The following is a 12,122-nucleotide window of genomic DNA, read 5'->3' on the forward strand; positions in this document are numbered from 1 at the left end:
AACATATTTATTTCATAGACACCCGTTACCTAAATGTTCCCGTATATACAACAACTAACAACCACTTTCGTTACTTACCAAAAATATTACCAAGGATTATCGTCCGAAGATTGTCGAATATTTTCGAGAACTTACTTCAACCTTCTGCCTTTTACTTTCTTCGACGGTATATTACGTCAATATTAGTTTGATGTATTTGTCAGTTTAAAAGTCTCATTAGATATTAAAAAGTATTCTATGAAATATTCCACTTGAAGAAATCACCTTTCAATTACGATATTGCGAGCTTCTAAGTTTAAGTCGAATTTCTAACATTTAAGCATTCCAAACCACGAGCCAGCGTCTAAACGGGGGAAAAATAGAAGAAAAATGAACGCGGACGTAACTGACAATGGACGGTAGACTAAAGTATATTAAGCGTTGTGGAGACGAGGGCCCGGGTAAAGCGGACTGAATGGCCGAGTTAATTTAGATTCCTCGGTGTACCTCTTGCGGCGTAAAAGACGTCGAAACGTCCGGGCGCGTTTCAATGTTACGTGATGGAAGCCCGCAGCCCGCTCTACGGACTAAAGCGCGTAATTGACGTAACAACGTACATCATGAACTTTCGCATAGCCGCTGCCCGTTCCCATTTATGGCGTTAACTAACGACGGGTGGCCATAACGCGACCACGAAGGGCTACCATAGCGATACACCGGCACGATTGCCCCGGTGAAAGCCGGGCCATTGTCTCTGTTCGCGGTCGTTTCGACCGAACAAGTGTTTCCGCGGCTCCCTGCCATGCATCCGCTCTCTTTCTGATTTATCTGCGCTTTGTACAGAAGACACTCTTCTCTGACGTACATCTTCCAACCTGTTAGCTCGTCTATGCGAATCTATGGTACCCAGTTTTAACTGCAAAATGTCACGTTGCAAAGGTTGAAGCAGGAAGCACTACATACGTACATCCTCGCTTAAGATTTTTTAAACGATTTTTATTTGTACGTTGGCGCAATCCTACGCTACGTATGTCTTCCAGTTCTTGATCCGCCGAACCGTATATGTACCGTTGCGAATTCGTTCAGCACAGCTTTGCACTTTTTCGTATGCAACGCTGGTCATTTAGAGATTCCGTTGTGCAATTTCTTCGAGTTTTATAACACGCGTTTCCTCTGCTCGCTACTGATTCTCGTAGTTTACTCGCATCCTAGTAATTATCGTAGATAAATGAAACGTCTACTCGATACACGTGTGATTTATGTACATAGCTGCCGAGTAATTTTATTATGCGATTTTATAAAACTTCCTTTTGACAAAAACCATCGACACATCTTATATACGTTGATTTTTATTTGTCGTTGTTCCGCGATTCTCAGAAACTTCAGGCAATAAATATTGTCATTGGGTTTGGCATCGTTACGACCAGTTGTTTGGTCGTTTTTCGGCCCTGCAGGATTTATACGCTTCCTCGAACATCGAACAACCTTTAATCATTCATGGATAGAACAACGTGCAATGTTAATTATCGGTGGAAGCGCTGCAAGTTTCGTTCTGCTTGTCAATAGCGATTAAAGTATTATAAACACGCAGCAGAACGGCGGCTTTCAAACATGGATTACGGGATCATGGGCCGGTTTGGCCGACTAAAGGGCGTGTTACATTGCATACCAGCGTGCCTCGTATTGGGCCTCTGCGCAGTGCGTGTGCAAAATTCATGGAACGGTCCACAAAATCTCCGTTGCCGTGTTCTTGCATCTTCCCTTGCGCCTATAATCTTCCAAGACCGTTCGCAGGGACTGAATTTCTCATCGAACGTAGTTCCATTTCGATTTCCGAAACATTCATCTAATAATCTCATCAATTTCATGAACTTCTCTATCTATCTGTATTTGTTGAAATATTAATTGGAAGAAAATTCCAATGAAATTTAGAAAATTGTAAGTTAATTGTAGTAATAATTTTCGGACAAAAAAATAGAAATTTAAACGAACTATGACGCTGCGAGTACATAGAAGGCGAAGGTAATAATACGAAGTTACAACAAGATTACAATAATAACGAATCAAGTTACGCCCTTGTTACAAGATTGAACAGATCACGCTTGTACTCCATCATCTAGCTCGTATCTTTTATTTGTCAACATTAGCAAATTCATCTATTATAAAACAAATCCCTATAATGAAATAACTATCATAAGAACTGTTATACAAGCTTGAAGAAGTCGAGGCATCGCTGACATCAATTTTACGGTCGTCATACGAGACTAATCTGGCTGATTAAAATTAACACGCTCGATGGCGTATCGCTTAATTATGTCTCCTGCTTTACCGACGCGATAATTTACTTAGCCTTGTAAATGTTGTTCGATGCGTAAAAAACGAGCACATTCTTCATCCGTGTACGTAGTGTTAGGTACTTAAAGATTATTCGATCGGTAATAGCTCTTCGTGGTTAAGTAACTTAATTAGCGATTAACAGGAATGGCCGACGCGCACTGTGGTTAGTCTAATCCCTGGATTATAGGTTGAACGAAGTACAGCTGACACGAGAAGACCACGAGCACTTCCGGTAAAAGGGGAGGGACAAGGTGTAGCGTATCATTATCGAATATACGGTTCGTGTATTTCCTGCAGGTGAACGATCATTTTCGAAACGCTACGTGAAACGTGTAAAAAACCAAGATTTTTAATTTAAATTTTTTACTACGAAATTTGTCTTTATGTTGCGATACGTTCGTTAAGAATCTTCGAACGAAGTTGATTTCTAGACCAAGAAATACGACAAAGATATAAATACAATGGCAATGTATATCTCGTAGGAATAGAATAATTTCTCTCTTACAACGATCGTTTCAAGACGAATGCGTATAATGCAACCGATTTCTCACTAGCATCGCGGTTTCCCTTCTCACGATAAATTCCTTACAATATAATAATATTAATTGCAATTATAGTAATTCATCTTCAATTAGCCATAACAGTCTACGAGTAAGTTCCCTTGTTTGTTTCCAATTTAGCCAGTCAAACGAGACGCGTTCTTATTTCAAATGCTTGATGAGATAAGAAATGTACATTAAATGTTTGAAAGGCTCCTACATGCATGAGAAAGACTATGATTAACCGCATCATGGTTGTATACGGAATACATTGTTCTCGGTAGACAAGGCAGCGAGAAAGCACAAGTTTCTGTTAACACTAAACAACGACGTTACGAAAAACTTGGCAGTTTCAGAGAGAACGTAGTCAGGTAATTAAGACAGGATTGTTAGTCCGGTTCGTCTCGCGGAAAGTAAAGGGTCGCTATAAATGTTTCAGCAGTTGCATTAACACGGTTTTCATTCGACGATCGCACCTTGTTGGGCTGTTACTCGCTTTAACGTGCCGTGAAATCGACGTCCTCGCGAAATTATTTCGGTTTCTTTCCGTTAACGAGACTACTTGCCGTAGGAAGTGGAAAAGAATTGCCCGAAAAAAGGTACCAGCGGCTCGACTGTTACGTTCTCGAAAAATTGCTAACCCTTCAAATTTTTCAATTTTCGAGCCTGAAAATTATTAATTCCAGCAATTCCTAAGACGTTAGTTCGTGTTCCATTGGTTCGTTGAAATTTATCGCTCTTTCCGCCTCCATAAAATTACTGCGAACATCGAGACACGACTAATCCTCGGACGATGAAACTAAAACGAAAAAAGTTAGAAAGTCCTCGTTCAACGTTTCTCAACTTCTCAAGTTTCTAAAATAATCTCTGCAATGAAATCTTCGTAAAAGCACGCGTAAAGCTATAAAAGCAAAACTTTCATTCGCCTGTTTTAGTAAACGTTGACTTTTAAGCGAATAAAATCCAACACCTGGTTTCGTATTAACGTTCACGAAACTTGAAAGCGATAAACCTGATCCTCGAGATATTATAATATATTCCTAGCTACTCTATAAATTGAATCAAAATTACGATCGAACCGTCGATCATATAGTATCGGATAACAAAAATTAGATAACAAGCTGTTACGATAAATAAGCGAACAAACTCGTCTGGAATGGAAGAACGATCGTATTTCATGCACGAGCCTGTTAAAATTAAGGAATGGCGCGAAAGCTGGTTTCTTTGTACGGAAAAGGAAAGGGCGCGAGTTTTCTCGGTCGTTGAAGAAAGACGACCGCTCTCAAGCTGCAGTTCCATCACTCACAAGCAATTTGAATGATTCATGAGTGCACGCGTCCGTCGTCCGCACGAGAAGGGGGGAAAAATAACTAAGTTTCCCGTTTACAACCGTAGGAGATTTTCATGTAGGACTTGTCGATGATCCCTAGTCGCTCGTTGAAAATCTTGCAGCCACACCGCGAAGGGGGTGAAGTTTCGCTCGGAGGGATAGCTTCATGATTTATGGAAGATGCGTCGAGTACCTACCGCGTTGGAATTATTGGCAAGATCCTGATATGTCTTCGTCGCAATTGTCATCCCGATTGTAGGACGGTAGTATCTTGCCACGTCAAATGGCCACGTTGACCATTTGTCCATTTGCGATCTCGTCCGGACACGGTTTTCAGCGGACAGTTCCAGCGTATTGATTTCCATTTGAAGAGGATACGTATTTCGTTTGGCGAGTGCGCTGAATATTAGTAGCACGCGTAAGAACAGGTCTTTGGAGTTTCGATCTTGAAAGACTAATCTAGCAACGTTAAACGTTTTTCAATCGGTCTTTATCTCACGTCTCGGGACTTTGCATTTTCAAATGTTCAAACAGTCTGTCGAATAGTCGAATTTTCAAATTTCAGGATTTTTATATTGCCAATTACATCGCCAATGGTAATCGGTGTAATCGTAAAATAGATTTAATTTTGTTAATCGCTTTAGAGGTGCCGTTTGCGTTTGAGTTAAGCTACGGATAGATAGAAAAATAACATTCCTGGATGTATGTGTCGAAGGTCTTGACCTGAGCTAATAGATTAAGAGACGTATCTGGGAAGACCAATATTATTCGATAAAAAGGAAAAGCCGAGTTGCCACACTTTTACCATACTATGTAGGTATCTATGTGCGAATTTACGTTTAAATTTAACCATTATTAACGCGCAGAGGCAGCGAACCCTAACGAGAATACAACCTCTTTTATTATAATCGACTGACCGGCGAATAATGTGGATTCATCGATGGACACGTCGATAGATTTGATAATACGTTCGCGGTATCTGTTGAGAAATCTAGCAGGAGGTACTCGTGTTTCGCATCTACGAATTTTTCCAGGATGTAATTGCGTACTGAAACGATCGTGCATCACGTGTGCGATAAGTTAATCGCGATATTCGATCGTACGATAAGGGGGTTAACGCGTTTCGAGGAACAGATGCAGGAAACACGTTTTCTCTGCTGTTGGCGTTTATACGTACTTTTTGAAATCTTAATTTCTCTACTACGATAAAACTTCTATAAAAAATAGAACAAGTTATCGATCAGCTTTCTGCGCTTTCTTACGTATCGAAATAGATTCTCTGTACGGCAAAATACAAAGATTACCTTTCGTTCATCTTTCGCCAACGATAACGTTTATACGCGTAGAGCTGGTTCGACTAAATAAAAAGGAAAATTCCGTTGAAATAATCGTTTGCCCCAAGACAAACAATTATCGGTTTAACGCTTCACACCTTTCTAAATGTATTTAGCATAGATATCGTTTTCGACGCCCACGTCAAAGTGACTTTTTCTTCCATTTTCTACTTAACGGTAAACCAAGTTACGTGAAACACCGTGAGCTCGAGACACCTTTAAGAATTTATACGTGACAGTTTCTTAGAGGCAGACAGTTCGTCTGTGAACTACTTAGGGATTTCTCTATCTTTTTAGTGAGCCATTCCCTCGTCCCATCGTATATGTACGATCGTCCAGACCCTTTCGACTACCAGCACCAGATAAGACGATCGTTCGGCCGTGGAATTTTTTAATTTATGACCATACGAAAACTCCGTGGACAACGAGTTTTTGTCTCTATTAGCTTTTAACGAGATTGAAACGTTCACGTCAAACACTTTATTACTTTCTCTTCTTTTTACGTCTTCTTCTTGGTAAGGCAACGGAGTTCGGTTACGTGTCTATGAATAGATCGATCGTCGACGAGATCGTGTTCGTTCGTTGCTTTTTATACCGAAATCTTATTCGATTTTATTCGAATGAGGAAAAATTTGGGTTCACGTTAATAAAGATTCTTTAAAGTTCGTATCGTATTACAGTCTGTCAGTTCCATCTGGAAAATAAATGCTCGTACAAGGCCATATTTTTGTAAACCTAAGAAACGATATACGATGGTATAGAGAGTTAAGGATCTATTTGATGTACGGACGCTCCTAAAGACGTTTCATATTTATAGCGGAATAAATCAGGAGGCAAAAAGAATTTCTGATACAGAGAATTTTTAATGTACTTTCTAGCGGACGTTGGCAAAACATGGAATGCCATCCATCATAATCATCTCGGTAAAAGTGTATCATTGGAATGAACGACGTTGCTCGATGCCAGCGAAAACTGGAATGAAACGAATCTCGAGTTTAGGCACGTTCCACCAGGGATACAAGATTTCAAACGCAAACATAATATATTAACGTTTGCAAACGTTGCAAGCGAAAGAAAACGTGCTGATAAATCTTTCATAACTTATAATGTCACTGGGACGCTTTAGAATTCTTATAATTCCGCTACAAGACATTCGCGTGTATCAAATATGAAATTAGTAAAAACGTTCGTTAAAACATATCTGTTGAACGTTAATAATTTTTTATCTTCATTTTCTTTCAGACTGGTGTCACGGCATTGCAGAGGACTGCTACCGAGGGCCATTTGGAGGTAGTGGAATTATTGCTGAAACACGGCGGCGACGTTGCTCGTCAGGATAACGTGGTGAGTCAGAATTTCGTCTCATCGTATACTCTTTTCCTATTGTGTTTTTAATACGGCGACAGATCGTTACATCGCGGCCGTGAAACTACGTTACTTGGAAATCTACGTACTCGTTTACGAACATTTCCTTCCATTTGCTTCTCTAAATAATTTTACCCTTCATCGACTTCGGTGACTTTAACGCACGGTTAGACAAGAAGCGCTACCTCCCGCGCAATGCTTCTTCCCCTATTCTACAGTATATTACAGTATAAACGTAAGTAGCTATATATACACGCATATTTCCATTTTCCAAAATTACGCTATTTTATCGGACTTTTACGTTCGACTTTTAAACTTCATTTTATTCGCCGCTGTGAATCGTCGCGATCGGTCGAGCTACACAAAATCTGAGTTGGCATACGGCTAACTCCAAACTGTATATAAACCGCGATTATCTCCGTCTATTTCCAAAGAAGATACAAAATACAAAGAGAACCATATCGAAACCAAGGGAAGATGCATTCACGAGGAAAACTCGTTCCGCGCGTCAGAAACGCATAAACGTATGTTTCTTTAGATATTTACCAGCCCTTCGGGCGAACAAATCCAAGAGCTGCACAGTATACTCTTGCGTTGATACGCGTATGTTGGTTGGGCGAGCCTTTGGGCGCACAGCACCCGGTCCACGAACAGAAAAACGAGAGGAAAAAGCCGGCGCGGAGAAATCGCTACCGGGAAGAGCGACACGGAGGATCGCGATAATTTCGCGTTTTTTCTTTTTCTTTCTTCTTTCTTTAGAAGAAACAATTTACGGAGATTTTTGCTGCTACGCATTGGCAGCGGTCTTTTATCACTTTCTCGAAGTCGATCCCTCGGGGCGTGGATTTTTATCGTTTTGCCACGGCAGTTTCGTAACGCCCTGGCGGAACGTGTCCCCCTTTACCGTGGTTAACGAGAACGCGACACTCTCCATGGATAATAAATCCACGGCTGTACCGTGTCCATGTCGCTTGATAGATGCGATTACAGCCGAGAGGATATGGTATATCGCCAAAGCGACTTCGTTGTAAATCGGCGAAAGTAAATTGGGAAATGGCGACGATGCAGAGATTTCTGTTTTCTGCGGAACAACATCGCGAATTCTTGGGATCGCGAGTGTACGTACTCGGGTAGATAAATTTACGGCGAAATTGAGTACAAGAGGAACGCAATGTACGTATCGTGGAATATCGTCGGCGAAGGTGGCATTATTTCGGGGTCACAGTTATCGCGTCGGATGTCAAGGGATAACGACGGTCGTTCAATCTGAAAGTTTATAGAAAAAAGGTATAAGAAACTGTTTATATTCTAATTTTGTCATAATACGGTTCAGTTCAGTTTGCATACACCATCGTTGCTCGCCAATGTGTTGTACGATGCCAAACGATATGTCACGTATGGGAATCTGACTCGGTTCTTTCGTGAGTGCAATTTTTCCTGTTGGATCAGCTATTAGGTTGTCCGAAAAGTTTCTTTCGTTTTATGAGGATACAATAGACGCACAACGTTTTTTGTTTTATATTATTTTGTCGAATTACGTACGATCCATTCTGTTCCGTTGAGATAAACATCGCGACATTTCACAGATTTGGTTTCACGTTTAGACGAAAGTGCGCTGTTGTAAAGAACGCGTTTGCGAAAGAAAGATACTTTTCGGACAATACTTCGTTCCCAATGATATTCTTACGGCAAGGGATTCACAATGTGGCAACTTTTTTGCCAGAAACGGACAGTTTATGGCATAGTTGTGGGACGAGCATGTTCGTTTCACTTTTGTTAATTGCGATAGGACGGATTCCTTGCAATTAAAATATTTTACTTGATTAGGGTAGAATTTAAAGCAGGAAATAGTTACACCGCCGGTATTAAGAAACTCGTTGACGGTTAGCACAAATTACCCGCTGTTCGTTGGCTTGGAAAAGTACGTAAGTGATTTCTGTCATTGAGCAGGACGGTAGTAATTATCGAAGGAAGGAAAACGCATCTGCGAACGTTCGATCAACATTCGGCTACCGAAAGTCTCGTTAATATCGTATGCAAATCGAATGCAGCATGTTGCTGGCGACTGTTCGCAGGTGCGAACGTACCACGAAACTCTTGATCGATGATTATCTCGTCGGCCACGACGATACACGCTGCTGTCATCAAAGGTCAGAGTATGATAGGATCGATATCAACGCCGTCATTAAGTCGTAAACCGTTTAATGGCTGTCATTACCGATATCGTATCGCGTTTATCCTGGTTTCGCGTTAAAGAGCCGCGTTCTCGCCGACCGGGCACAGCGATTTCGACATTTTTACAAGGCAGCAATTTCGCGGATGGTACCAGAGCCGCTTCGCGAAACCAACGACAAGAAAATCACGGTAGGCGTGTATATTTTACGTCTTAATGACGGCCTCTTATTGATCCCCGAATCTTGCCACGATCGGCCACGAAACACCACAGAAGCCTTCTTAAATGATATTTATAATACCGTCAGAGAAACGTGATGCGGTAAAGTGATGCGTTTAAACAACGTAATCGCGTACTTTGCTACTGAGACAGAATTACGTCTACGTTATTTTTGTTGAGAATTTTGAATCTTAATTGCCGAAATAATGGTATAGGAACACTAAATTTACACTTGGAACTTATATTAGAATAGTTATATATTTATCTGATAAACGATTTCAAAGATATTCATCGATACACATTTGCACGCGTCTCACCTTCTTCCAGATCGGACTATTAACGGACAGAACAGTTTACATTCCTTTATTTTCGAGACATACACATACTTCCACACACTGATATTCACGTACAAGTATCACTACTATGCAGCTAACCTAATCTATCACATAAAATTATACATATCAATAATTTTCATTTCTGATTTGAACCGTTTAGATTCTTCGACTATATTATTCTTCGTCGTAAACCTATTTATTGAAAGATCACCTAAATAACAATAGATTGCGAGGTAGATTTAAAAAATGCTATTTATAACATCGCCGCTCTTCTCTGAATTTTAATTTACGTGATTGCACGTTTCTCGATTTATAGCCAGGAGTCTGCGAACGTCATTTATTTCAACGAAATTTTACTTAGCGCTCGATTAAATAAACTTCAGCTGGATGAATTCGCGTAACTGAACGCGAACTCGTACGCGCGCCAGATCTCTTCGTTACTCCATGCTTCGTGCATTGTTAAATTTCATAAAATGTCGAATAAAGAATTAAGCTTGTCTTACCCGTACCGCGTTTGATCGACGTGAAATTCGACCGATATCTCGAAGAGGAATAACATTACGGTTACTATAAGCGACTTAACGTTTGACGTATCACGATCTGCCCTAAGTAGAAGCGATTGGAAAACGATTAATCCACGGCGCGGCGCGGCGCGCGGCCAAACATTTTCGATTGATTATTATCGCGCCGATAATCGTGGTTGGTATCGATGGGATCGTTTAATGAGCAACAGACACGTACTTAAGTCGGGAGGAGCGGCCATGCTGGCCCCGTAATGCGTGGTATTAAGCGCGCAGAAAATATTTATCTTCTGTGTTGTTCGAATAGTTTCGCGGAATTCCACGCTGCTCAGATGTACGGGGCTGCTCCTTAAACTCGCTTGCCGGCCAAGAAGATACGAATATATTATTTCTATGGGAGACGGTGAGACTCCATCGACCATCGTTTGATGAAATTATGGAAATTTATGTATCAGGAAATTGTAAATTTCTGCTGCTGGCCATAATTATCGCTGGATCTACGTATGGTACCTTTTCGCTATATTTCGCGTGGAAACATCGCTATATGGATATGACAAACGTAACGCTTTTAATTAATTATTGCTTCTATACCTGTTCTTTTATGCGAATCGACGTGATTGTAGCTTTTATCAGAATATGGTCAACGAGATTAGGTACATACAGCTTATCGATCTGTTGACGCTGGAGAGTCGTTTACTAGATGGTTTATACGAGGATAAATTGTTAATTTGACGCAGATAAATATATGCAGATTAGGATTATTTTTGTTTTATTTCATATAACCTTTCGTTCGACGATGAATTTTCTCATTGAGAAACTCCTTCTCTCCTAACTGTGTGCCAATCTTTTACCAAGACTTTACGCCACTTAACACTTTGACTGCCACGATGGTCGTATGTGACGCCACGGGGTCATTGAACTTACAATTGTAAAAATTGAATATAAATCGGCAGTTTGAATATAACCGATAAATAGAAGATACTTTGAAATAAAAAGTACCCCATTGAACAATTAAACATTTTTATTAGAACGTCGATAACAAAAAATGGGGACAAATTTTGCATCTAACGGTGCACTGTGTCAACACTAGAACTATCACACCGGTCAAATTGACTGGGTTTACAATTTTATTTTGAAATTCCTACTTCGTGTTATATTTTTTCCACAATCGGTGTAATCACTTCCGCAACGATAATTAAAAGGATGATATAATGAATTTTATTTTGTCTTTCATGTATTCAAACTGAGCATAATTTTGTATCAAGGCTACTTATACCAACAGCAGTGAAAATGATTGGTACTTGTCAAAGTGTAAAAGGGTGCTGCAATCTGTTCATCGAACCTCAATTAACCAGTTTCCTCGTTTTCTACAACTTGCCACACGTTTTTCAAATTTTTACTGCGTGTCATTCGATACGATGATATCAGATATGAGAAAAATTCCGGATCGATCGCTACATCGCTAGATGCTGACACTAGAAATATCACAGCAGTCAAAATGACTGGTTCTACAACTTTATAAATGTGTCAACCCTCATCTAGGGATCCCAGATGGATTAATAATACCAAAAATGTACTACATAACATGGAATTGCTTCTGTAAGAAAGCAATAAATCAATAAATATACAAATATTCTATTATTACATATTTTTTAAAGACCAGTCATTTCGATTGGTTTTGGCAAAAATACCTTCGTGTTAACTATCGGTAGTTCTAGTGTTAAAACCCTGCGGCGTCCTGAGCGAAACACGTGATTTCGGCGTGGCAGTCAAAGTGTTAATTTCCTTTCTACTTCGAACGTAAAATTTCTTCGATCCTCGTTCAGACGTTACCATTCAGCTCCACGAAACAACGAACCATCTTCCACGAATTCTTCCGTCGTACGATATATACAGAACAGGATTTTAACAAGATTCGTGGTAGAATTTTGCACGGCGGGGAGTCCCCGAAGCGCATTCCCCTTTTTCAATCGGCGCGATTCGCAATTCC

At 40.3% G+C, this 12,122-nt stretch overlaps 1 protein-coding gene across 9 annotated transcripts in view; it reads left to right on the forward strand.

Annotated features, from left to right (window-relative positions):
* The window catches only part of LOC122573679 (ankyrin repeat domain-containing protein 6), a 134,343-nt gene that overhangs the window by 72,633 nt on the left and 49,588 nt on the right, over positions 1-12,122 (forward strand). For all 9 annotated transcript variants that reach the window (XM_043740380.1, XM_043740383.1, XM_043740382.1 and 6 more), the window contains one exon: positions 6,762-6,863. In XM_043740380.1, coding sequence (XP_043596315.1) covers positions 6,762-6,863 — 102 coding nt within the window. The remainder of the gene's footprint in view (positions 1-6,761; positions 6,864-12,122) is intronic.

The sequence above is a fragment of the Bombus pyrosoma genome, linkage group LG12, assembly GCF_014825855.1.
Source record: "Bombus pyrosoma isolate SC7728 linkage group LG12, ASM1482585v1, whole genome shotgun sequence".
NCBI classification, from domain to species: domain Eukaryota; kingdom Metazoa; phylum Arthropoda; class Insecta; order Hymenoptera; family Apidae; genus Bombus; species Bombus pyrosoma.